The sequence below is a fragment of the Carassius gibelio genome, chromosome A9 (genome assembly GCF_023724105.1).
Source record: "Carassius gibelio isolate Cgi1373 ecotype wild population from Czech Republic chromosome A9, carGib1.2-hapl.c, whole genome shotgun sequence".
In the NCBI taxonomy this organism is placed as follows: Eukaryota; Metazoa; Chordata; class Actinopteri; order Cypriniformes; family Cyprinidae; genus Carassius; species Carassius gibelio.
Genome location: NC_068379.1, coordinates 15711103 through 15737481, shown reverse-complemented (window position 1 = coordinate 15737481; position 26379 = coordinate 15711103). Strand labels below are relative to the sequence as shown.

Here is a 26379-nt window from a genome sequence, read left to right as displayed (position 1 = left end):
CGACTTTTACCAGACTTAAACCCTATAATTCAGACCCCCTATGATTCCCACTTCCCACTATAATTGTGTTAACAAACACAAAACAAGTAAATTGCTACAAATTGTATGAGAATGCTTTACTAAATGGAACTTATTACAGACATGTCTGGTCAAGAATGCAGTCAAAGAACATTTAGCCAAAATCCAAAAGAAAATCCAAAGGTAATATATGAGGATTTGTGCTGCGCTATAATGTGTTTGATGGAAAGTGCACAGGCATTGAGTATAGTAGATAGAATATGACTGAGAATCGAATTCTTATCCTCAATCGCTTTAGATGTTTGTAATTGGATGGACAAGTGGACAGTTTATTTCCCTCTTGCCCCCAGCCTTGACCTGATTCAGCCTCAGGGTTCCATGTACCCTTGGATGCAAACCAGTGACCTCAAGAAATTTCTCTGGATGTCTTCATAGAGGAAACCTAATTTTGCCTCGGGATCTCTACTACCCCTGATAATACCTCCATAGAACTCCATCTTTGACAATTATAGTTGTATTGCTGATGATTTGCTGAACAGGTGCACTTTTGTGAAGGGGTCACTGATGTATATTTAGCTTTTGAAACCTGAGAATACTGGCCATTGATTGGTGAATAGGAGCACATGATAATCGGAGTGCCGTTGCAGCTGTGAGCTGTTGCAGCTGTGAACTGTTGCCCAGCGTTTCTCAGGAGGGAAGAGTTGGGGAGGCTCTGGCAGCTTGGGAAACGTTTTAACTTTAAAGTCACCGGTAAGCAAAGGAAAAACTATGAAATCAAACTGCGCACCAGATTTCACTCTCTAGCACTCTTTGCATGACCTGCTAAGTTGGATTGACCATCTTCTACAACCGGTTGGTAGATGGATGTGATGCTCAGGGTGATGCTGACCACGGCCTGATAAGAATCAACTTTCGAATCGACTTTATTGGCCATCATTGCAGGAACAAATAGTTTACCAGTTACTCAAAGCTTATTCAACTTATTCCTGGACTTTGTTCTTCCTGAAAGACTATGTGAAGCATCTCATCTCACGGGCAGGAGTTGGTTATTAAAGTCCCGTCCACGTTCCTCTCAATCTTTCTGATGAAACTGCACAGAATACCACCATTTGATGTCATTTTCTGGGATTTGGGTCCTAAAAAAGGGTAGTTAGTGGTCAGACCTAAATTTAACCTGCAGCCTCAGAAGGCATTGAAGCTCCTCTAGCTAAACAAAGCCAGCCAATCACCCATAGCATTGGCTTACATGACAAATAGCTGGAGCAATTCAGAGCAGCTGTCGCAAGGCTTCAGCGAGGAGGAGCAGCGTTTGGGGAGTCTTAGGTGTTAAACCATCTCTCCTCCCAAGGCCTGCAGAAAGATTCCAGCCTAAAATTAGGATTTTTGCTTTTGTTGGTCCACCCACACTAAAGCATCAGCTCAGTCAGAACAGAACTGACACGTTTTTGTCTTTGTTTAAGTTTGCAGGAATACATAAAGTGGAATAGCAGATTGGGACACGAGTGGATGGAAAGGGAATACCTTTCTTTACTGTAGGGTTGCTGAAATTCTACTGTAACCTTCTATAGTAAAGGTATGTCTTTAGTTAGTTCTTTAACTTAACAGATCATTCCTGGTGTATTGTTAACATTGTGAGTGTCCTTCAAGTGCTAGTGAAATTCAAAACCTTCAGTGAAGGTCACTTTTAACTTCCTATGTTTTATTTGCCTTATCTATTTAATTCTCATCGAATCCTGCAACAGAAATTAGTTTCATGCTGTTAGTATTTAGTTACATATGTACTATACAGATTAGCTTTGCAAGTGTCTCACCATTTTTAATGTGCTTGTGTAGACTCACTAAATCAGTTTGAAGATGTCATCAGAAGAAGAGTATGAAGAAGAGATCGTGGAGGAGGTAAGATACAAATCTGATTCTTTGCAATCCATATTTTATCATCTGTTTAAAGGTTGTCCACTCATTTATTGAAAGAATGACACTATTGCTGCTCTACATTATATTGCTTTAACCTTTGAATAGCATATATATCGGCTCTTCAACTTAACGCCCCCTAGAACTCAATCCTATAGGTATAGTGGCAAACCTTATGAATAGTGATCTAAGATACCTCCACCATCTGCAGTTTAGTAGAAGCTGGCATGTTGTATATGATTAGCATTGAATCTTATTTTAAATGACCTCTTCCATGGAGGCTGTAGTGCAGTAAATTCCCTTCAATGCATGTTTTATTCCCAGTAATCAATGTATCAATGCAGTCGTTTCGATCGATGTAATACATTTAATACCATAAAGAGATGTCAATTAGATATTTTGCAAACCGTCATTCACATGACAGTTATGTAATGACCCCTGCAGCAGTTTCTCATAATCTGATAAGATCTTATAATGAACATGCTAATGCAATTTTTTTCCTGATCAAACCAAACAAGCCTGAATGGAAATAACCATTGTTAGATATAATACTCTCAGCTTTATACTAACAGTGGGATTATGGTCTGTTCAGAGCACTAAATCGACTGCAAGCTTCATTAAGAGCAGAAAACATTAGTGTTGTTTCAAAGCAAATATGTACTGTAGTCAATTTAATCACAATTGCTTAATCAGCATAATTTTGCGTATATTCCATGTTTTGTAATAGTTCAGCTCCTCCTGAAGCTTGCAGCAGTTTTGTTTACTTCAATGTGTTTCTGTCATGTTATTCCTTGATATAATGTCTGTATGAATGGTAAATGTGTCTGAGTGTTCAATGGAAGAGTGAAAGCAGAAGGTTGATACTTTAATTCAGTATTTCCAAGAGAAATAGAGTTAAAGTAGACCTTGTATACTTTCGTGTCCATTTCTGATGTAGATATCTTACAGGGGTTTACCAAACTATTGCATTAACATGACTTCTCATTATTTACTGTAGGTACTTTTGAAAGAACTTTTTAAACATATGCTTTTGTATTCCCCTTTAACATATCCAGGAAATGGAAATTCGCCCATTTTGCACCTCAACCCAATATTTTGGAATATATACGCTCTGATTTCACTACTACTTTCATCTACACTACACAGAATAAGACCTGAAAGACATCAGCGTTAATTCAGTCGGCTTCTTTCATTGGATCTGTGGAAAGCAGAGATTCACATTTTGTTATTTAATATATATATATATATATATATTTTTTTAAATCAAGTTGTTGATAAGGGAAACAAATATTATTATTATATTATATTATACATATTATATTTTTTCCGGAAGTTATTATTTACAGGTTACTCAAATTTCTGCAAAGATTTGTTATTTTCCCCCATTAATGGAAAAGCAGCCTTCAGCGATGGCTTAGTTGTTCTTTCCAAAGATACAAATATAGAAGTTGACATCTATAACAGACTCGCAGAGAGGCAAATGAGCCGTGTTGTGAATTGCACTCCTCTTGCTGTTAACGTCATGCAGTTAGAATGCTTTTGGGGGAGGACCTGTGGAAAAAAAAATATCTGTAAGTGGTGGAGAGAGAGAGAGAGAGATTTAGATTTACCATGTATTTTATTGAATATTCACAACTTTCCATCTCCTGTATCTTGTCTGTTAAGTGAAAAAGTATATACAAATCGCAGGATCTTAAAATATATGTATTTTGGCTATCCAGTGGTCCAAATAAAGAAGCTTTAAACTCCTGTAAAATCATAGTTTTGGGGTGTTTTTTCCTGCTCTGGTTTCACACTATTTGAAGCCTCCTGTGATGTGGCAGCCAAGTACTGAGAGATTCTGTCATGATATCTGGCTAAATACCAGAAGGTATAGTTCTGTCTCTAGACAGTTCAGGAATCACGTGTATGGCTAAATGTGATACACTGCTTTCAGTCGTGTATGTGTGTTTGGGTTGGAATTTGTTCCCTGACCCGCTGTTTCTATTTCCTACCATGACAATAACATTAGCTGCAAATAATAATAGGGTTGAGGTCATTAGGGTGCTAAAATGTTCTTAGCACCTGCCAGTCGTTCGGCTCTGTCAGTCATAGACAGAGGTCTTCTGGGAAAATGGCGGCATTACTATATTTTTATTCCCTAACCAACTCTAGCGATTCATTTTACAGCAAGTGAAGAGAAGGAAACAACATTCTGGGCGGAAAATGTTCAATATTTAAGTAGTGTTTTTATAGATCAATATAGTATTGTTTAGAAAGACGCGTACCACAGATTATTTTTAGGTTTTAATGTCCCAAATTACGAAGCACAGGACATTTTGGGGAAAAAAATAGGATATCATGGTAACGAATTCCCAATCATAAGGGATCAAAAAGGTACAATGTGGCCACAAATTTGTTAACTATAGGAACACATTCTTAATTCAAAGCCACAGTATCTGTTTTTTTTCCCTCTGCATGTCATGTGCAGGGCTCTGTACAAAACCAAAACATAGCTACACATTTATTTGTGATATGTTAAGCCTAAAATGTTACTTGTATGGGTGTGCGAGTATTTCTATTCCCAATGGTTGTCCCAATGGTTGTTTTAAACAGTCTACAACAACCAGAGCAGGAAAAAGTCACTTTCCTAGATTGTAGTGTTTTCCAGAAGTGTGTGACCATCCATTTTGAAAGCCCAGAGTTTTTCCTATATTTATAGTACTACTATGAGGAGGGTCCAACAGTCACCACCTCGACCACCTCAATGTCTCATGGTGTGGAGGTAAATGAATGAAAACTGATGAAACAGATCTCTGTTCCTTCCACATGCCATGGGGGCTATTCCATTGTCCTTTCAGATACTTAGAGTAGTTTTGATTAGTAATATCTATCCAAATGGTATACCGACTTAAATAGTGGATTATTAAACAAACTCCCTTGTTTAACAATTCATGGGTCAATGAAAACAGAATACATTCTTTAAGTTGTGAGAGTAGCACATTTTCAAAAAATAGCCCCCATGATTCAGAGCCACGCAAATGCCAGCGATGACAGTGAGGTTGTTTTAATAGAGCTTTCTGTATGTGAGTTAATGTAATGTTTACTTTAGTTTGTCTGTCTAAAGCTGTAGTAGTATGTGGTATAACCTATGCTTAATGCACTTGGTTTGCTTGTCCCAAAAGTGCATATTCTGCATGTAAAAAAAAAAAAACATTTTAATGAAATACCTGTTGAGCCAATACTAATTTACTGACCTATCAGTGAAATATAAAATTTTCTGAATTCTGTATAACCTGTTCACTCATACTAATCTGCATGGTAAACAAACTAATTAATGTTTGCAGAGGACTTTGAAGGTAAGTGTTGGAAAATTCAATGTAGTATTTGAAAATTACATGTTTTGGTCCCCCAGAACTGTTCCACATAAAATGATGTAATGTTATCTTAAACTGCTTGGCTTTCAGTGATGAAATTCTGTAAAGTGAGAGATGTTGCTCTTAACCACGTGCATCTGTCTTAAATGCTGATTGCTATTTTTTAAGCTTGGACCTGGTGGCCTTCCCAAACGCGTAGTTAGGAAGAAGGCGAAGGTGGACACCTCCAAGTTCATGACTCCTTACCTGGCACACAGTCAGAAGATGCTGGACCAGTACAGCCATGTAAGCAAATGACAAAGGAAATATGTTTTGCTATTAATCCATAAGCTACCTAGACGGCTGTTTTGTTCTTATTTCATTGAAAGGAATTAGACCTAACTGTTAATGATCCCAAATGAAAACTGAACATGAGACAACAGAATCAATCATGTCCGCAGGCCACAGTTTGAGAACCATTAGAATAAAAAAATATATTAGGTAGAATTAGAGTCGGTAGGGGTTTGATTCAAAAGTTTTGAGCCAGTAATTTAATAAGAATAAATTAAATTAATATTTTATTCAGCTAGAACGCATTAAATTAATCAAAAGTGACAGTCTGCTCTATAATTCAAACTGAATTTGTATGTTTATGTTTTATTTATTTATTTATTTTTTAGAATAAATACAGGGAGGCATATGAAAAATCAAAGGGGCAGCCCTATGACATTTCGGCTGACACACCAGAGATGATTCGCATCAAAAAGGCCCAGGAGCAGCTCAGTGAGGTATGTACCCCTGATCGATCATATCAGTGCTTTTCAATCTGTCAGAATATAGTTTGCAAGATCTATGTATTTGCATGGGGTGTTTTGACTGATGCTTTTTTGAAACCTCCTTAGTTTAGATCTCCTAATAAACCACAACCAGACACTTCTTAATTCTGGCAGATGTTGTAAATTGAACTGACCGTGAATGGTTTTGGTTACCCAGGTGAAATACCGTATGGAAGGACTGAAGGCCAAAACCACCAGCCTTTATGATGGCGAGGCTCGTGAGATTGCCCATGTGAAGCACGCCACTGAGCTCATCAGCAAAGTAAGTGCTTGTGTCAAGACAGTGACTACCCAACATCTAGTCAAATCCCGATTCCTTTCCTTGTTTTTATTATCATCATGTCATAACATAAGTTCTTTACATATGCTTTTTCCAGGTTTTGTACAGGCAAAAATGGGATGAGACCAAGGATAGGTTCTCGCTCCCTCCCGATGCCCCCGAGTTGGTCCTTGCTGTGAAGAATGCAGCAAATTACAGCAAGGTAGACCTCTGATTCCTGTCTTGGCACTAAAGTGATATTTATACTGTCATTACTGGCTGATTTACCTTCTACGATGATTGAATATCCCTACCAGAAACTGTACACAGAGGCATGGGATGATGATAAAACCATGTACTATCCATACAGTGACAGCCCAGAGCTGCGCAGGGTGGCCAAGGCCCAACAAGACCTCAGTGATGTGAGTAAACTTGTGATATTATAATGTGGAACTTGAAACAATTTGGGGAAACAACACTTTTTGTTTCTAAATGTATTTATTAAATTTTTGTATTTTACTATCCCTGTTAAAAAATACTGTTACATGTGCTCTATTGCTCTTAGAACTGCTCTTGTTTCAAAAAGCTTTGTGCTTCATCTGTACAGATTGTTTACAAGAAGGGCCATGATCAGCGCAAGGCAAAATACACGTGTCTGGCTGATCCCCCAGAGGTGCAACAGGCCAAGAAAAACTTCACCAATCGTAGTAATGTATGACTTCCCTGGTTTTCTTGCTTTCTGAATCAATTTCCATTTTCTTAATTGTTAATAGAGGGTCATTTTTAGTTTCCATCTATCAGAGGGGTTTGGTCTACAGTATTACATTTTATTTGTATTTATTGTAGTTTTGTATTGTAATATATTTTACAATGTGAACATCAGGGTCTGATAATCATGTAAATATCTTCTGTCCCTGCAAGAATAGATTATGCTCGCCAAAATAGTCTCTGGGAATGACATGTGAACTATAAAAATAATGAAAAACACACACAATTCTTCACAGCTTAAATATCATGAGGATTACAACAAGAATGTGAAGGGCAAATGGTGTGAAACCCCTTACTTTGATGTCGCGGTTGCTAGAATGGCTATGGACAACATCAGTGATGTAAGTGCAAGAAACCCAGCATGCTTCAAAAACATATTCTGTTGAAATAGTTCAAATAAATGCATTAATCAAAGTCGAAAATGTTTTAAAAATTGTAAAAAGCTTAGTGTCACTTTGATTTCTTTCCAGAAAAAATATACGTCTGCTTTTGAAGACATGAAAGACCAAATTTATTTCATGCAAACAGACACCCCAACATACGCTTCTAATAAAAAGGCTCGCGAAGCTGCAAGTACGGTAAGGTTTTTAGAAGGTATTTTTTTTTTCTTCATGCATATAATGGAGTCTGTAAATCTGATACCACACGAAAAGCTGGTATTTTCTGTCATTTAAACTTGGACATGAGCTAAATGTTTCAATGAATTAGTTTCTAGAAAATGTCAAACGAATTTAAACATTTTTTTAACATTATGTGCATTAACTCCCAATGAAAGTAGTACTTACTGATGCTAGACATACTTTTTTAGTCTCCATTGCATGGAAACAACCTTGCTGTGACGACTCTTTAAACAGATCATGAGTCAATCCAGAGATTCACATGTCTGATCTGGTTATCTCTGTTGATCCGTGCTTACTAATTTTCATTGCCTGCATCACAAGAGAGGACATAAAAAAAACAAAGAGGATTAGATCCCAGGTATTTTCATGCACTGTAGCTATAAAAGAGACCAGAGATAGGTATCAAATTATATTTACTGAACTTGTTGTGAATTTATTGTGTTGTCTTAAAAGAGAAAAGTCCTAAATAATCTGTAAACAGTGCTAGAAGAACCCAAGAGTCATATCAATTTCACAACCGTTTGCCATTTAATATATGTATTTCTCCACCTCAACAGGTCAAATATAAGAAGGACTATGAGAAGACAAAAGCAGTGTCCGATTACAACGTTCTCCCTGCTACAGAGAACCCCCTTCTCAGACAGCTGAGATACGCAGGCACCATCTTGAGTGATGTATGTTAATGCAGATCTTAATCAAGTGGTCTGCTTTGTCAGGAAATGTTTATGCTCTAAAAGGTTGTGCATAATATATTGCCACAAGGCAGCTGAAATAAATGATTTAGCAAATACAAATACTGAAAGCATTGAAAAACCAAAGATGTTACATTGAGTTCTTCTCTAAAAACGAAAGATATTTAGCAATGCTCGTATCATAGTGTTACTGATTAAATGATGGTGTGCGTTATATCTTTACATCTTTAATTCACACTGTAAAAAATTTCTTGTTGTTTTTACAAAAACTTTTTGGCAGCTGTGGTTGCCAGAATAATTTTGTAAAAATACAGAAAACTGTAAACACATTTACGTCAAAAACTGTTAATTTTACAATATAAAGCTGTAATTTACAAACAAGAAAATGTGAATATAAACCAGTAAATTCAACAACACACAAAATTAAATCTGTTTTGTACCTTGAAAATACTGACAACCACCATAATAATAAAGATGGTACTGTATAAGAGAAAGCCACATGAAGTATCAAAGCTCATCACAAGTAGCTTCACCACAAGCAGAAGTATATATTAACATATAGAAGGTGCACATTTATGGAAACACAAAACACCATCATGGTAACACACGTGATACTTAAATAATGCAAAAAACTTTCATTAAGCAACAGAAGATGTAACATAAAGCTCAAATGTACATAACTGATAACAAGAACTATTTAAAAACATGATTATTTAAACAAAATACTTTCAAACGTGGAGTGTCACGCAGGGAATTCTGGGAATATCAGTTTACAGTTTTAGACTGTAAATTATACATTGATTTGTTCTTTTTTTACTTCTAAAAGCTGTATAATTAACAGAATTTTACTGTAAATTTACATTAAATGCTTTGTTAGATCTTTTACAGTTTTTCCCTGTATATAGTACGGGAACTTACTGTTAACCTATTATCAGTTTTTTTCCGTAGCGTTTTTACAAAATTTTACAGTTAAAATTACACTTATTTTTTACAGTGCAGTTAGTGTGAATATGCAGCTCATTTAAAATGACCACATCTCATTACACCTGATAATTGAATGGGATTCTGTCTGTGTGGCCACTGTTTGGCACACGGATTAAACCAAAACCTAAAGATTTCTAAATGAGGATTATAAAGCGTGTCTTCTCATCATTTACTAAAGGTGCTATTTTGAGAATTTAAACATACTTGTATTGAAATAAATGTAGTTTATATCTCAAACTGTTGACTTATTACTGACATGCCTTTCTTTTGCCTTTTCTAGAATGTATATAAAGCGAATTATGAGAAAGCGCGGGGATTCAGCATCAATTACTGTGACACTCCCAAATTCAAGATGGACAGTGTCTTGAAGAAGTTCAGTGATGTGAGTAACGATTTCATAACTTGTTGAAAACATCTGATATTTCCTCATATCTCAAGTTTATGTTGTTCTCTTTCCTCAGGTCCGTTATAAAGAAAAGTATGAAAATGAGGTGAAGGGTCATTATGTTGGTAGCTATGAAGATATATTTACAGTTCACTGTCAGAAGATGGAAGAATTAAAGAATGATGTAAGTTACCTTAATGTAGTTTTGTGTACATTTAATCTTCTTGATATAAAAACAATTATGTGTGTATTAACACTTACTTCCTTTGTCTTTTAAAAGCAAATCTACAAAGCTGATTATGAGGACATAAAGACAAGATGTTTCTTCCCTCAAACTATGACACCTGAATATGAAGCCACTAAGAAGCTTCAGCAATGTCAAGATGTAAGTATATATATATATATATTTAATGGCATGGGTACAGAACATGACTTTACGTGATTTTTGTTTGTGTGTGTGTGTGTGTTTGCAGAAAGTTTATCGTCAACATCCAGACAAGGTGAAGTTCACACAGGTGACAGACTCACCTGTTCTAGTGCAAGCTGCCATCAACGCCAAACAGCTGAGTGATGTACGTGAAAAAGCTTTGATTACTACGACTAAATAAAACCAAAGACACTGTAAAAAGTTTACCAGGTGGTTCGTGGACCTTGTCAAATGTTGCTCTAGAAAAATCCCCTCATACATTATTAGAGCACAGTTGTCATCTCAGTGCTGCTGATAAAAGAGTGAATCCCTAGACATATTATTAGAACTGTTATTTGTGCTATTTTGAGTTTGAGTGGTAAGTCACAGGCAAACAAAGCCTGATAAACAACTGACCAATCCTTTTGAGACCGAGGAGCCATCTGGTGGTGTTCATCGAGTTCATCATGTCTCACTGAACACCAAAATCATGGAGCAGTAGGGAAATATGGGGAAATTTACTAGGGCAACATGAGGCATACATTATATATATATATATATAGAGAGAGAGAGAGAGAGAGAGAGAGAGAGAGAGAGATGATTATGTATGAACTTATATGTAAGATTACACTTTCATTAGCCATTATAATTATACATTTGGTGTGGAATGCTGTATATTATCATTTTATTAACACTGTATATTAACACTTTTTTCTCTCTTTTTTTTTACAGCTCAACTACAAGGAAAAGTATGAGAAGGAGAAGTTTAAGTGTTACCTCCCTCCTGATTACCCCTTCTTCATTCAATCTAGAGTTAATGCGTATAACCTTAGTGATGTAAGTTCATTCGTTCTTCATTCATGCTCGCCATGATTTTGCCAAGTAAGACATGTTCCTGGATCAACATCTTCTGATGATCCTGGATCAACATTACTGTACAAAACTACAGACTTAACCCAATCCCTATCCCTAACCCTACCCATCATTTATTCCTCAAATTAGTAGGAAATGATAGCTGATTAAAAAGGGAGCACCTAACGCTGATTGTAAGCCTAAAACCGATATTTCCTGAAATGTTATATCTCATTTCTGACTGGTTGATTGGAATGTTGTTCCAGGATCAACAAGGATGTTGATTCAGGAACATGTTGTAATTGGTGAAATCACGTTCACCCTTCATTCATAGCAGTGAACTGAACCCTGATCATAATGCACTGTTTTCTCTATTACATGTTCACAGACGTGTTATAAGTTTGAATGGGAAAAAGCAAAAGCGAAGAAATTTGAGATGAAAGGAGATGCAATTTCGATCCTTGCAGCCCGTGCTCACACTAACATTGCCAGCGATGTAAGTAAATGGGATATTTGGGTCATTTACCTGACAGTATGTAACAAAACAATGACAAATATTTCATGTAATTGTGACAATGATGTGGTCTTTCATTTTAGGTGAAATACAAGAAAGAATATGAGAAGAACAGAGGACAGATGATTGGGGCCCTCAGCATCAAAGATGATCCCAAGATCATGCATTCAGTACATGTTGCCAAGATCCAAAGTGAGGTACGGTTAGTTAGTGCATTACTGATTACTTGTATACACAATCATGAAGTTTTTTTCTGTACTAACAGTACATTTTTGATTCTCTGAAATAGCGTGAGTACAAGAAAGACTATGAGAAGATGAAGACCAAGTACCATTCTCCACTGGACATGATGCTTGTGACTCTTGTTAAGAAATCTCAGGCCATTGCCAGCATGACTGGCTATAAGAATATCCCAAACCGTTACCTCCTCCCTTATGACAGCATACCACTGGTCCTGGCAAAGAATGCCAATGCTCTTCAGAGTGATGTAAGGATCCCTGCTGCTTTAGACAAACTAGAATTAGTACAGATTGACAAGTTCTGTGTTGACAAGAGCAGTCATTGCTATACTGAAGTATTTCCTATTAAAACACGAAGTTGGGTGAGAAAGGCTTATTGAAAATATTGTCTTTTTTAAATGGTCAATAACCTAACATCACAGCTGTGAACAAATGCAAACCATGGTATTTTAGTCAGAAGACTTACATTACATTTAGATTCGTGCATTTAGCCATCTTTCCCCTTGGCTGACTGCCTGATGTTCTTTTATAATGTAATAAATGAATAAATACATTCTAATCAGAAGTGGGTGGTATCAGAGTGAGGAGATATTCTTATTCTAGAATATTTAAGAACTTGAGTATACAACATTTAAGAGTGCAAGATTGCCCCATTTTGGTCCTGAGAGAAAAAGACAAAATTTTACATGCATATATCTGCTAAAATATATATATGATATATGGGCTCCCTGTTCTAAAAGAGATGGACTAAAAGCCACAAATACCAATTTAATTTGCTCAAATACACATAATTTGTCATCTTCTGAACTAATTTGTATTTTTTTATTTATTTTTATTTTAGTTATGTTTATCAAACATGAACCAAGTCCACATAGCAAAAGTTCATTCTATATATCAATCATACCTTTATTTTTTTGCGTTACTGATTTTTCTGTCATTTGTAACCACAGAATGAATACAAGTCCGACTACAATAACTATGTCAAAGGAACACCTTGGGTGCCTTACGGCTCCATGGAAGTTGAGAAATCCAAGAAAGCAGGGGACATCTTATGTGAGGTATGACACATTATATTTTATCTGTATAAAGAAGAAATTGATTTCTATTGTTATCAATAATGACACTTGACTATATCTTTCTTTTTCTTACTTAGAAAAAATACAGGCAGCATCCAGACACCATACCTTTTACTGCTATAGATGACCACCCTCTCCAGCTGCAAGCTAAAGTCAACCAGATGATAAGAAGTGATGTAAGCAATATAAAAAAAATAAATAAACATGTTGCTCTGAATAAATGCTAAAGCAGCATGTTTATGTGATCTCTGAATATTCCCCCACTATAGCTGCACTATAAGAAAGGTCTGGATGAAGTCCATCAGAAATACTCCCTCCCTCCTGATGTCCCACAGTTCCTTCAGGCCAGGTGTAACGCCTACAACATAAGCGATGTAAGTGAAAATGCCCTTAAGATGTTTTTTTGTATGTAGTTTTTTTGCAAAGTTGATGCCTCTGTATATCTATTGCATCTCTTCTTTTCCAGAAATGCTATAAGCTTGAATGGCTGAAGACTATTGCAAAGGGGTATGATTTGAAGTCTGACGCCATCCCTGTACAAGCTGCGAAGGCGGCAAGACATGCTGCTAGTGATGTAAGAGATCCCTTCATAAATCCATAAAGAGGAACAATGGATGGGAAACTCCAGTGTGGAACGGAATATTAAATACACTGTTTGATTTACATTGTCTTTCAGGTTCAGTATAAGAAGAAGTATATGAAGGAGAGAGGCCACCACGTTGGCTTCCGTAGCCTCCAGGACGACCCCTTGCTGGTGCACTACATGGCGGTGGCTAAAATACAGAGCGATAAACTATACACAAAGGATTATCACAAGGCTAAGCTGAAGTACCATACACCTGTGGACATGTTGAGTGTCGCACATGCCAAACATGCCTCAAAGGTTCAGACATATACGGGATACAAGCAGCACTTCCATCATTACACCCTGCTGCCCGATGCAATGAACCTGGAGTTAGCTCGCTCCATGAACATCAGCTCCAGTGATGTAAGAAACATTTCAGAATATATGTGTGACTCTCTTATCTAGATTTACCAAAATCAATCGCATCATACATTTTCCTTAACATTGATCAAACCGAACATAGCTTTCAAGATTTGGCTTAAAACCCATCTATTCCATATTTATTTGACCCTCTAGCTTTAGCACTCACTATTCTAATTCTATTCTTAATAAATATACATCTTTAGTATAAAAGATGTGAGATACTAAGCAGTTGATATTTCTGTGAATGTTTTATGTAATATGTGTTGTTTGATTCCAACAGGTCCAATATAAACAGGATTATGAGAACTATGTAAAAGGCACTGGCTGGATCCCCATTGGTTCTCTGGATGTTGAGAAAGCCAGAGTTGCTGGTGCAGCTCTCAATGAGAATAAGTACAGGCAGCACCCAGACACTATCAAGTTCACCAGCGTTCTGGACACCCCAGTCATGGAACAAGCCAAACTGAACGCAAAGCAGCTAAGCGATGTGGGTGAAAAATGCATGCTGTTTGTTCTGGTGCCCATGATTAGTGTCCACAATGTTAAACATGTTTAACAATGCCATGAGGTTGAATATGTTAAATTGATGTTTTACTTTCTGAATCATGTCAATTTTGTTTTTCAGAGGCTGTACAAAGCCAGTGGTGAAAAGTTCATGCACACTTACCATCTCCCTACGGATACACCAGAGCTTCTGCAAGCCAAATACAATGCTGTCAATGTCAGCAAGGTAAGAATGCTGCGGATCTTAAACAGTATATAACAATGAGATGGTTAACGGTATCAAGTTCAACTGAAAGCTTGTGTTTTCTTTTGCCTTTGCAGACCTACTATACCTATGCACACAAGCAGGATCTTCTGAAAGGACATCATATGAAGCATGATGCCATTCCTGTTGTTGCTGCAAAATCCTCTAGGGATATTGCCAGTGATGTAAGCAAGCATACATTTAGTTTATTTATATTTAATTTGTTTGAGTGCATTGTTGACTTACTTGCAACTGTGTTGCGTTATTTTTTAAAGTACAAGTATAAGCTTGCATATCAGAAGGCTAAAGGTCACCATGTGGGCTTCCGTAGCCTTCAGGACGACCCCTTGCTGGTGCACTACATGGAGGTGGCCAAGATGCAAAGCGAGAGGAACTACAAGAAGGATTACCACAAGGCCAAGCTGAAGTACCATACACCTGTGGACATGTTAAGTGTTGTGCAGGCCAAAAACGCTTCCAAGGTTCAGACATATGCAGGATACAAGCAGCACTTCCATCATTACACCCTGTTGCCCGATGCCATGCACATTGGACTGGCTCGCAACATGATGGAGATCCAGAGTGATGTAAGAACAACTGAATAAGGATATGACAATGACCCAGTCATCCAATGACAATCACCCACTGTTTTGTCAAAATGAATAACAGGTAATTTTTTTTCTCTTCAGAATTTGTACAAATCAGATTTCAACAGCATCTTCAAAGGAGCAGGTTGGGTTCCCATAGGTTCTTTAGATGTTGAGAAGGCCAAGGCTGCCAATAAAGCCCTTGATGAGAGGTCATACAGAATTCACCCCAGTACGCTAAAATTTAGCAGTCTAACAGATCAGATGAACATGGCTTTGGCCATTAGCAACACAAAACTACAAAATAAAGTAAGTGTACTTTGATAATTTATTGTGAATGATAATAAGAATGATGATCTAAAATTGACTTGAGAGTTCTTGCTTGCTTTTTATTCCATTTTAGGCTGCCTACAAAGCCTCTGGAGAGAAATTTATGCACACCTACAATCTACCACCTGATGCTCCAGAGTTCCTGCAGGCTAAATATAATGCGCAGACTGTTAGTGAGGTGAGTACAATAGCATGTCAAATCTCATAAAAAAAAAAAGATACACACTTTTCAATAGGGTTCTATGTGTTAACATTATTTTGTTAATTTTGAACTATTGCATTAACCGGTTTCAGCACATGCACTCTAATCTTGTTACTACTAAAGTGTCTTGCAGGTTTTCTTTTTTTTCTCAAGTATTTTTTTAATGTTATTTTTTATTCTGATTTGATCAGTTAATTGCATTTAATTGTATTTTAAATTTTTGTTATTTTTATTGTCAATGAAATAATAAAATAATGTAAATGTTAAAAAAAAACTTATTTTATAGTCACGCTACAAGGCACAGTGGCTTGTGGACATTGCCAAAGGCTATGACCTGAAAGCTGATGCTATTCCCATTGTTGCTGCTAAACAAGGAAGACACATTGCCAGCAATGTAAGTGTAAAATGTATCTTGCCTTGAAATGCTGAAGGACTTGTTCAGCAATACCTATATATATTGCAATTACATGATGAATTTTCTGGACTGATTAGCATCCACTGTTCTTTGATCACAGTATCAATACAAAAAAGCATTTGAGAAAGCAAAAGGCCATCATGTTGGCTTCCGTAGCCTCCAGGACGACCCTTTGCTGGTGCACTACATGGAGGTGGCTAAGATGCAGAGTGAGAAGAACTACAAAAAGGATTACCACAAGGCCAAGCTGAAGTACCATACACCTGTGGACATGTTGAGTGTTGTGCAGGCCAAAAATGCCTCCAAGGTTCAGACATATGCGGGATACAAGCAGCATTTCCATCATTACACCCTGTTGCCTGATGCAATGAACCTGGAGTTAGCTCGTTCCATGAACATCAGCTCCAGTGATGTAAGTCCATCTTATTTTAGATCCACACTTCCCATATGAAGGGGGTACCATGGGATTAACAAATGATTCAATCATTATGTTCATTATCTCCCAGGTTGAGTATAAGAGTGAGTACAATGCCTCCATGAAGGGTATGGGTTGGGTGCCCATTGGTTCACTGGCTGTAGAGACTGCAAAGGTTGGGGGAAAGATCCTGAGTGATTACAACTATCGCACTCACCCCTCGAACCACAAGTTTCACAAACTTATGGATTCTATGGACCTTGCATTGGCTACCGCTAATAATAAGATCATGGACAAGGCAAGTCTGGATTAAGTTTATTTTCATTGTTTTGACTGGTGTAAAAATAATGGTCAATCTATGAAAACTGAATTGCTTTTGGTTGCAGAAGTCCTACCATGCTGCCTGGGAAAAGGACAAGCTCAAGATTCATGTGATGCCTGACATTCCTGAAATTGTCCTGGCCAAAGCCAATGCACTTAACATGAGTCAGGTAAGACTGACTAATACATGTATTCAAATGATTCTCATTAATAACCAGAGCAACAACAGCAACAACAAAGTCTAGTGCAGTACAGGATATTCAATTTTTTTTTTCTGTGTATTTTCAGAAACTCTACAAAGCTGGCCTTGAGGAAATGTATAAGAAGGGCTATGACCTCAAACCAGACGCTATTTCAATTGTGGCTGCCAAAGCCAGCAGGAATATTGCCAGCAATGTAAATGTCCTATCATCTTATCTATTGGTGTCTTAGTACTTTGTTTTAAATGTCTGCAAAATTATTCATGTGTTGGCACAATGCCGTAATCTTTTCTGATAAATCCATGTTTCTGTAATGACAGTACAAGTATAAACTTGCATATGAGAAAGCGAAAGGCCACCATGTTGGCTTCCGTAGCCTCCAGGACGACCCCTTGCTGGTGCACTACATGGAGGTGGCTAAGATTCAGAGTGAAAGGAATTACAAGAAAGATTACCACAAGGCCAAGCTGAAGTACCATACACCTGTGGACATGTTAAGTGTTGTGCAGGCCAAAAATGCCTCAAAGGTTCAGACATATGCAGGATACAAGCAGCACTTCCATAATTACACCCTGCTGCCTGATGCAATGAACCTAGCGCTAGCTCGTTCCATGAACATCAGCTCCAGTGATGTAAGTCCATCTTATTTTAGATCCACACATCCCATATGGATGGGGGTACCATTGGATTAACAAATGATTCAATCATTATGTTCATTATCTCCCAGGTTGAGTACAAGAGTGAGTACAATGCCTCCATGAAGGGTATGGGTTGGGTGCCCATTGGTTCACTGGCTGTAGAGACGGCAAAGATTGGAGGAAAGATTCTGAGTGATTACAACTATCGCACTCACCCCTCGAACCACAAGTTTCACAAATTTATGGATTCTATGGACCTTGCATTGGCTGCCGCCAATAATAAGATCATGGACAAGGTAGATTATATAGAAATTATCCATAATTTCTGAGATTTATGTTCATCTAATCTAATTGATGGAAGTTTTTTCTGGATTACTTGGCTGGTCTGATCAATATATGATATTTTGAATGTGTTTTGTTATAGCAAGCATACACAGATGCTTGGAACAAGGACAAGATAAAGGTCCATGTCATGCCTGACTGTCCCGAAATTCTACTTGCAAAGGCTAATGCAATCAACATCAGTGAGGTAGGTGTACTCAGTGTATTTGCAGAATCTTCACAATTTTTACAAGCATATTTTAACAATTACTTATGGAGTAAGATAAATCTATGAATAACACATAGTAGAGGTGTTTTCTTTGAGTGAATGTATCAGTCATTTATTAAAACACTCACATTTCATCACTTATGATGTAACAGTGTACCTACTTGAAAGGGTCACTGAAAAATCCCCTGTTCCCTTTAGAGATTTTATAAAAGCAATAATAACATATATAACATGTTTTGATTATAGAATGCCTACAAAGCAGGACTGGAAGCCCTAAAGAAGAAAGGTTATGACCTCAAGGCTGATGCTGTATCAGTGGTTGCAGCTAGGACATCCACAAATATTGCCAGTGATGTGAGTTGCTCAGATAGATAATTAAAATGTTTCTGTCACTAGTGTTATCCAAATGTTATCATTTCTTACCTCTACAAATATTTCTTGTTATAGTACAAGTATAAGAAGGAGTACAATAAAGCAAGAGGACACCATGTTGGCTTCCGTAGCCTCCAGGACGACCCCTTGCTGGTGCACTACATGGAGGTGGCTAAGATACAAAGTGATAAACTATACAAGAAGGATTACCACAAGGCCAAGCTGAAGTACCATACACCTGTGGACATGCTGAGTGTTGTTCATGCTAAGCAGGCTACGGCTGCTCAAACCTTTGCTGGATACAGGAACATCATTACACATTATAAAGTTCTGCCTGATGCCATGAACCTAGAACTAGCCCGTAACATGCAGGCGATCGCAAGTGATGTGAGTCAGAATTGTGATGTTGTATTTTAAATGTTTATTACATTTGGATTCTTCAATAAAATGCTCGATTTGATGGCATTCTATCTAATTCTACAGAACATCTACAAATCTGAGTATAACAGTTACATCAAGGGAGTTGGATGGATTCCCATTGGATCTCTGGATGTGGAGAAAGCGAAGACTGCTAGTCGGATAGGCAGCGAGAAACTGTACCGCACACATCCTAGTAACTTCAAGTTCACTAAAGACATGGATTCCATGGATCTGGTTCTAGCTACAGCCAACAATGAAATCAAAAACAAGGTAAGAGTTGAAACCATTTGACACATAATTAAAAATAGCCAGTATGTTTCAGAATAATTTAAAATGGACCCATTTACTCTTCCTTCAGCAAAAGTATATTGCAGCCTGGGAAGAGGACAAAACCAAGATTCACATTATGCCAGATTCGATGGAAGTGGCTCTTGCCCGTCAAAATAAACTTAACTACAGTGAGGTGAGTGATTTCGCCAGGTTCATAATTGTTGATTGATTGCAAACAGTGTTTAAAAATTATTTTCATATTCTTCTTTAGAAACTCTACAAACTTGCCAATGAACAAGCAAAGAAAAAGGGTTATGATCTACGTGCTGATGCTATCCCAATTCAAGCTGCAAAAGCATCATGTGCAATTGCTAGTAATGTAAGTTTATTATTATTATTATTATTATTATTATTGGACCCAGCATTTGATTACTGTGTACATAGCCAATTGTAATGGACATTTTAATGGACTTTTTACAGTACAAGTACAAGACTGGTTATCGTAAGCAAGTTGGTCATCACATTGGAGCCCTCAGTGTCCAGGATGATCCTCTGCTCATGCTGGCCTTGAACTCAGCTAGGATTGCTAGTGATGCCCTCTACAAGAAAGACTTCAACAAGTCCAAGACCAAGTTCAACCTCCCAGTGGACATGATAGCTTTTGAGTTGGCCAAGAAGAACCAGATCCAGGTCAATGATGCCAACTACAGAACCTACCTGCACAACTGGACCTGCCTGCCCGACTCTAATGATGTTGTCCAGGCCAGACAAGTCTATGACATCCAGAGTGACGTAAGTCAGATTTTACTGCAGTTTTTAGAGTTTTTAAAGCACTCTTTTCACATATTTCTGCTCTTAGGCGGTGTACAAGGCAGATCTGAAGTGGCTAAAAGGTCTCGGATGGGTCCCCATTGGTTCACTTGATGTTGAGAAAGCGAAAAAGGCTGGAGAAGTCCTAAGTGAAAAGAAGTATCGTCAGCACCCAAGCAATTTCAAGTTCACTTGCACAACTGAAGACATGCCACTGGTCTTGGCCAAAGCCAATAATGAAATCATGAACAAGGTATCTTTACATTTGATATGTATACCCATATGGAAAATATCTCAGTTATTGTTTGTGATATCAATTTTGGTGCTTAATTCCCTCTTCATTCTTGCAGTCAAAATATATTGAAGCTTGGAACAATGATAAAACAAAGATTCACATAATGCCAGATGCAATGGACGTGGTTCTTGCAAAGCAAAACAAAGTCAACTATAGTGAGGTCAGTGTTTCAAATTTAAAGTTGTATATAAGAGTATTTTTTTTTTTACATTTAAGCAAATATTCCAAATATAAACAATGAGTCTATACTGTATAGATTAAGAGCAATGAGCACTGCTTTTATGACAACAAAAGATAAATGATATGTATTTAAGTTTGTTCAAAAATTTTGTCTCATTTGCTCTGCAGAATCAATATAAACTTGCCAATGAAATAGCCAAGAAAAAGGGTTATGATTTACGCAATGATGCCATACCCATCATCGCAGCCAAAGCCTCCAGGGACATTGCTAGTGACGTAAGTATAACAAACTCATAAGGCAATATGTGACACATTGAATATATGCTTTCATTTGCTACACTAAGGACATTTACTTTCTTTGCAGTACAAGTACAAGACTGGTTATCGTAAGCAAGTTGGTCATCACATTGGAGCCCGCAGCATCCAGGATGATCCTCTGCTCATGCTGGCCTTGAACTCAGCTAAAATTGCTAGTGATGCTCTCTACAAGAAAGACTTCAACAAGTCCAAGACCAAGTTCCACCTCCCAGTGGATCTGCTGTCTCTTGAGCTGGCCAAGAAATGTCAGATCCAGGTCAATGATGCCAACTACAGAACCTACCTGCACAACTGGACCTGCCTGCCCGACTCCAATGATGTTGTCCAGGCCAGACAAGTCTATGACCTCCAGAGTGACGTATGTAATATCCAGTTTCTATTAAGAGATAATCCTTTATCCATTTCTGGCTCTTCATGGAATTGACTTTCTGTTTTATACTTTAGTTTGTATCTAGTTTGCATTGGAAAAAGCCAAAACATTTTGTTGGTCTCTGTTGTATTCTTTATATAAACTATATTGAGTCACTAACAGGTATTCTTTCCATATATGTGTCTGCTCTTAGGCTGTTTACAAGGCTGATCTGAAATGGCTTCAAGGTCTCGGATGGGTTCCCATTGGTTCAATTGATGTTGAGAAAGTGAAAAAGGCTGGAGAAATTCTGAGTGAAAGGAAGTACCGCCAACACCCAAGCAACTTCAAATATACCATGACAACTGAAGATATGCCAATGGCCTTGGCTAAAGCCAACAATGATGTCATGAACAAGGTAACTACTGAACTGATTTTATTTTAGGCAGTTTATGTCTGTATGTTAAATGTTTTGTTGATATCTTTAAATTCATACTCTTATTTGACAGCAACAATATGTTGATGCATGGAACAAAGACAAGTCAAAGATCCATATAATGCCAGATGCTATGGACATTGTACTTGCAAAACAAAACAAGGCCAACTACAGTCTGGTAAGTATGACACAACATTTGCCTCTTTGTGATGCATAATGGATGTTCTTGATTAATAATTTTTTTTTTTTTTTCCATAAAATAACTGTTTTAATGAATGTTTTCTAAGAAATTATACACGCTTGCAAATGAGGAAGCTAAAAAGAAGGGCTATGACATGCGAAATGATGCCATCCCCATCAAAGCAGCCAAGGCCTCCAGGGATATCGCCAGTGATGTAAGTACATTGAATTATAGCATCTAAAAGTGAATAAAACATTCCATAGAACTAAGTCATGCCTTAAACTTCTCTTTCTTTTAAACAGTACAAGTACAAGACTGGTTATCGTAAGCAAGTTGGTCATCACATTGGAGCCCGCAGCATCCAGGATGATCCTCTGCTCATGCTGGCCTTGAACTCAGCTAAGATTGCCAGTGATGCTCTCTACAAGAAAGACTTCAACAAGTCCAAGACCAAGTTCCACCTCCCAGTGGACATGTTGACACTTGAACTGGCCAAGAAATGTCAGATCCAGGTCAATGATGCCAACTACAGAACCTACCTGCACAACTGGACCTGCCTGCCCGACTCTAATGATGTTGTCCAGGCCAGACAAGTCTATGACCTCCAGAGTGACGTAAGTATGCTACATTTAAACATGGCAGATTCATGATTTGATAAGTAAGATTCTCAAATTCTCAGATATTTTCAAATACCCAGTTTATGGAAGAGTATTGTATCACTACTTAATGCTAATTTTTATGCTATGTTTGTTCTCAGGCGGTATACAAAGCTGATTTAAAATGGCTTCAAGGTCTCGGATGGGTTCCCATTGGCTCGATTGATGTTGAGAAAGTGAAAAAGGCTGGAGAAATCCTGAGTGAAAGGAAGTACCGTCAGCACCCAAGCAACTTTAATTTCACTTGCACAACTGAAGACATGCCTCTGGTTTTGGCCAAAAACAATGCAAGCATTATGAACAAGGTAGCCTGCTTTGATCAGCAGCATAGTTTTCTTCTAATTTCCAATGTAATATGTAAAGATACTTTGCATTAATGTTTTGTTTTTTATTTTTCCTTACACTATAGAAAAGCTATGTGGAAGCTTGGGAAAATGATAAGACCAAGATCCATGTGATGCCAGATACAATGGAGATTGTGCTTGCTAAACAGAACAAAATTAACTACAGTGTGGTGAGTCATTCATTTCATGTCTCCACTTGAAGATGAAAAGCTATGTTTGATTTTCCTCATATTTCCATTTCTACCTAATCATATTCCAGAAACAATATACGCTTGCCAATGAGGAGGCCAAAAAGAAAGGCTATGACATGCGTGGTGATGCCATTTCTATAAAAGCAGCTAAAGCCTCTAGGGATATCATCAGTGATGTGAGCGCTCTTTTCCTTTGTTCTTTGTTATTTGTTCTTCTTACTTAGTCTTATAGTTTATGGTCCAGAATGTGTAAAATTGTTTATTTAGATTTTTTTATTATTTTTACTGTTCTTTAATTCTTCAACTGTAGTACAAGTACAAGACTGGTTATCGTAAGCAAGTTGGTCATCACATTGGAGCCCTCAGTGTCCAGGATGATCCTCTGCTCATGCTGGCCTTGAACTCAGCTAGGATTGCTAGTGATGCCCTCTACAAGAAAGACTTCAACAAGTCCAAGACCAAGTTCAACCTCCCAGTGGACATGATATCTTTTGAGTTGGCCAAGAAGAACCAGATCCAGGTCAATGATGCCAACTACAGAACCTACCTGCACAACTGGACCTGCCTGCCCGACTCTAATGATGTTGTCCATGCCAGACAAGTCTATGACCTCCAGAGTGACGTAAGTCTTATGAAAGAGCTCTTGACTTTTATTGACATTTTATTATTTTATTTATTGACATTTTACATTCTTTTTTGCATGACCATTTAGGCAGTGTACAAGGCTGATCTGAAATGGCTTCAAGGAATCGGATGGGTTCCCATTGGTTCTATTGATGTTGAGAAAGTGAAAAAGGCTGGCGAAATCCTGAATGAAAGGAAGTACCGCCAACATCCAAGCAACTTCAAGTTCACACTTACAACTGAAGACATGCCAGTAGTTTTAGCTAAAAATAATGCTACTGTTATTAATAAGGTAAATCTACTCAGTAGGCTTCTCAACACAATAACCCTAACCAATAGCTTAAAAGTAAAATGTCTGACATCTCATTTAATGTAACTCTTATAGAAACTTTACACTGAAGCCTGGGACAAGGATAAAACCAAAATCCATGTTATGCCTGACTGTATGGACGTTCTGTTGGCAAAGCAGAACAATATGAATTACAGTGAGGTATGTATATGTCTTAAAAATTTACATTTTTTCACATAAAACGTTTTTAAACCTGTAGTGATGACACTCTGTAAAATATTTTCCAATTTTAGAAAAGGTATAAACTTGCCAACGAAGAATCTAAGAAAAAGGGCTATGATTTGCGCAGTGATGCTGTTGCTATCAAAGCAGCGAAGGCATCCAGGGATATCATCAGTGATGTGAGTACCTATTAGAAAATCATTTTTGTCAAACATACTTTACTGTGAACAATCAACTTCTAAGCAAATGTTAAGATGGTGTATAATCACCATCTCTAATCTTTTTAGTACAAGTACAAGACTGGTTATCGTAAGCAAGTTGGTCATCACATTGGAGCCCGCAGCATCCAGGATGATCCTCTGATCATGCTGGCCTTGAATTCAGCTAGAATAGCCAGTGATGCTCTCTACAAGAAAGACTTCAACAAGTCCAAGACCAAATTCCACCTTCCAGTGGACATGCTGACTCTTGAGTTGGCCAAGAAATGTCAGATCCAGGTCAATGATGCCAACTACAGAACCTACCTGCACAACTGGACCTGCCTTCCCGACTCCAATGATGTTGTCCAGGCCAGAAAAGTCTATGACCTCCGTAGCGACGTACGTTTGTCAAACTAAAATGTCATTCAAATGTCAGATAGTTGTCAATTAAATATGAATTGTTTAGTTCTGCAAAGTCACACTTTATCTCCACCTCAGGCTGTGTACAAAGCAGACATGGAGTTTATGACTGGTGTAGGATGGGTCCCGATTGGCTCGCTTGATGTCCTGAAAGCAAAGAAAGCAGCTGAGATTCTCAGTGAGCGACTCTACAGACAGAAACCAGACACATTTAAATTTTCACAAGACATGCAGTCGATGCCATTGGTGCTTGCCAAGGCAAATGCACAAGTTATGGATCAGGTTAGTAGAATAAAAAAGTCATATGTATGGAATCCAAATAAACCATGTCAACAAAATTCTCTGGAGAGCAATTTAGGCAATATATCAATTAGAACATAAAGTTTAATATATACTAGTTTGAATTAATTATTAATTTATTTTTTATTTACTGCAGGATATTTTAATTTCCACCATAACATCTCTCACAGCAATACATTTGTCACTAAAACTTATATATTTTTCCCCATTTTAGCATCAGTATCATGCAGCATGGGAGCGTGACAAGGTCAAGATCCATATCCCTCCTGATACCCCAGAGATTGTCCTCTCAAGTGCTAATGCACTGAACAATAGTAGGGTAGGTATCACTTCTGAATGATTGTTCGTTCTTCATTATATATTTGTTTTAATTGTTCAAATAACATCTCAAATTCATGCATTCCGTTTTATTTCCAAAATTAGTCCTATTCATTGTATTACTCAAAAATAATAATAATAATAATAATAAAAATTTTGCTTGCAGAAACTCTACAGACAAGCAGTTGAGGACATTTTCCGGAAAGGCTATGACCTCAAACCTGATGCTGTTGCCATCAAAGCTGCTAAAGCATCCAGAGATATTATTAGTGATGTAAGTGTATGCCTTTTTAACATTTGCTTAGCTGACTGATACATTTTCTTTTTTGTTGTCCTGTCACATAAATATAAATAGGATCCATCTTTAAAGCTAAAGCATCATGTGCCATTTCTAGTTATGTATGTTTTTCTTTCTTATTGAACCCAGCATGCAATTGCTGTGTACTTACTTGAATGTAATATATGTTTTAATGGACTTTTCACAGTACAAGTACAAGACAGGTTATCGTAAGCAAGTTGGTCATCACATTGGAGCCCGCAGCATCCAGGATGATCCTCTGCTCGTGCTGGCCTTGAACTCAGCTAAGATTGCTAGTGATGCTCTCTACAAGAAAGACTTCAACAAGTCCAAGACCAAGTTTCACCTCCCAGTGGATCTGCTGTCTCTTGAGCTGGCCAAGAAATGTCAGATCCAGGTCAATGATGCCAACTACAGAACCTACCTGCACAACTGGACCTGCCTGCCCGACTCCAATGATGTTGTCCAGGCCAGGAAGGTCTACGATCTTCAAAGTGATGTGAGTTTATGCAGAATTTTAATTTGTAACCGGTATAAATAGACCTATCATATACTACCAGCATTGTCTTTTTACCATTTCTCATGTATTTTCTTCCA

General features: G+C 37.6%; 1 protein-coding gene across 1 annotated transcript in view; it reads left to right on the top strand.

The window, feature by feature from the left end:
- Positions 1-650: 650 nt before the first annotated feature.
- The window catches only part of LOC128019727 (nebulin-like), a 59429-nt gene continuing 33700 nt past the window's right edge, over positions 651-26379 (top strand). The window contains exons 1-65 of the mRNA XM_052605894.1: positions 651-768; positions 1479-1591; positions 1852-1914; positions 5454-5570; positions 5945-6052; positions 6258-6362; positions 6478-6582; positions 6677-6781; positions 6967-7071; positions 7364-7468; positions 7598-7705; positions 8305-8421; positions 9704-9805; positions 9885-9992; positions 10089-10193; positions 10282-10380; positions 10947-11051; positions 11455-11562; positions 11664-11777; positions 11870-12067; positions 12770-12877; positions 12973-13071; positions 13165-13269; positions 13362-13469; positions 13572-13883; positions 14164-14370; positions 14509-14613; positions 14709-14816; positions 14907-15218; positions 15321-15527; positions 15622-15726; positions 16037-16144; positions 16266-16577; positions 16672-16878; positions 16967-17071; positions 17190-17297; positions 17422-17733; positions 17829-18035; positions 18164-18268; positions 18536-18643; positions 18737-19048; positions 19145-19351; positions 19440-19544; positions 19623-19730; positions 19832-20143; positions 20211-20414; positions 20512-20616; positions 20805-20912; positions 21001-21312; positions 21518-21721; positions 21813-21917; positions 22027-22134; positions 22223-22534; positions 22678-22881; positions 22986-23090; positions 23180-23287; positions 23422-23733; positions 23824-24027; positions 24121-24225; positions 24318-24425; positions 24534-24845; positions 24945-25148; positions 25381-25485; positions 25651-25758; positions 25970-26281. Of these exons, the coding sequence (XP_052461854.1) occupies positions 1873-1914; positions 5454-5570; positions 5945-6052; positions 6258-6362; positions 6478-6582; positions 6677-6781; positions 6967-7071; positions 7364-7468; positions 7598-7705; positions 8305-8421; positions 9704-9805; positions 9885-9992; positions 10089-10193; positions 10282-10380; positions 10947-11051; positions 11455-11562; positions 11664-11777; positions 11870-12067; positions 12770-12877; positions 12973-13071; positions 13165-13269; positions 13362-13469; positions 13572-13883; positions 14164-14370; positions 14509-14613; positions 14709-14816; positions 14907-15218; positions 15321-15527; positions 15622-15726; positions 16037-16144; positions 16266-16577; positions 16672-16878; positions 16967-17071; positions 17190-17297; positions 17422-17733; positions 17829-18035; positions 18164-18268; positions 18536-18643; positions 18737-19048; positions 19145-19351; positions 19440-19544; positions 19623-19730; positions 19832-20143; positions 20211-20414; positions 20512-20616; positions 20805-20912; positions 21001-21312; positions 21518-21721; positions 21813-21917; positions 22027-22134; positions 22223-22534; positions 22678-22881; positions 22986-23090; positions 23180-23287; positions 23422-23733; positions 23824-24027; positions 24121-24225; positions 24318-24425; positions 24534-24845; positions 24945-25148; positions 25381-25485; positions 25651-25758; positions 25970-26281 (9993 nt within the window). The 5' untranslated portion in view covers positions 651-768; positions 1479-1591; positions 1852-1872. The remainder of the gene's footprint in view (positions 769-1478; positions 1592-1851; positions 1915-5453; positions 5571-5944; positions 6053-6257; positions 6363-6477; positions 6583-6676; positions 6782-6966; positions 7072-7363; positions 7469-7597; positions 7706-8304; positions 8422-9703; positions 9806-9884; positions 9993-10088; positions 10194-10281; positions 10381-10946; positions 11052-11454; positions 11563-11663; positions 11778-11869; positions 12068-12769; positions 12878-12972; positions 13072-13164; positions 13270-13361; positions 13470-13571; positions 13884-14163; positions 14371-14508; positions 14614-14708; positions 14817-14906; positions 15219-15320; positions 15528-15621; positions 15727-16036; positions 16145-16265; positions 16578-16671; positions 16879-16966; positions 17072-17189; positions 17298-17421; positions 17734-17828; positions 18036-18163; positions 18269-18535; positions 18644-18736; positions 19049-19144; positions 19352-19439; positions 19545-19622; positions 19731-19831; positions 20144-20210; positions 20415-20511; positions 20617-20804; positions 20913-21000; positions 21313-21517; positions 21722-21812; positions 21918-22026; positions 22135-22222; positions 22535-22677; positions 22882-22985; positions 23091-23179; positions 23288-23421; positions 23734-23823; positions 24028-24120; positions 24226-24317; positions 24426-24533; positions 24846-24944; positions 25149-25380; positions 25486-25650; positions 25759-25969; positions 26282-26379) is intronic.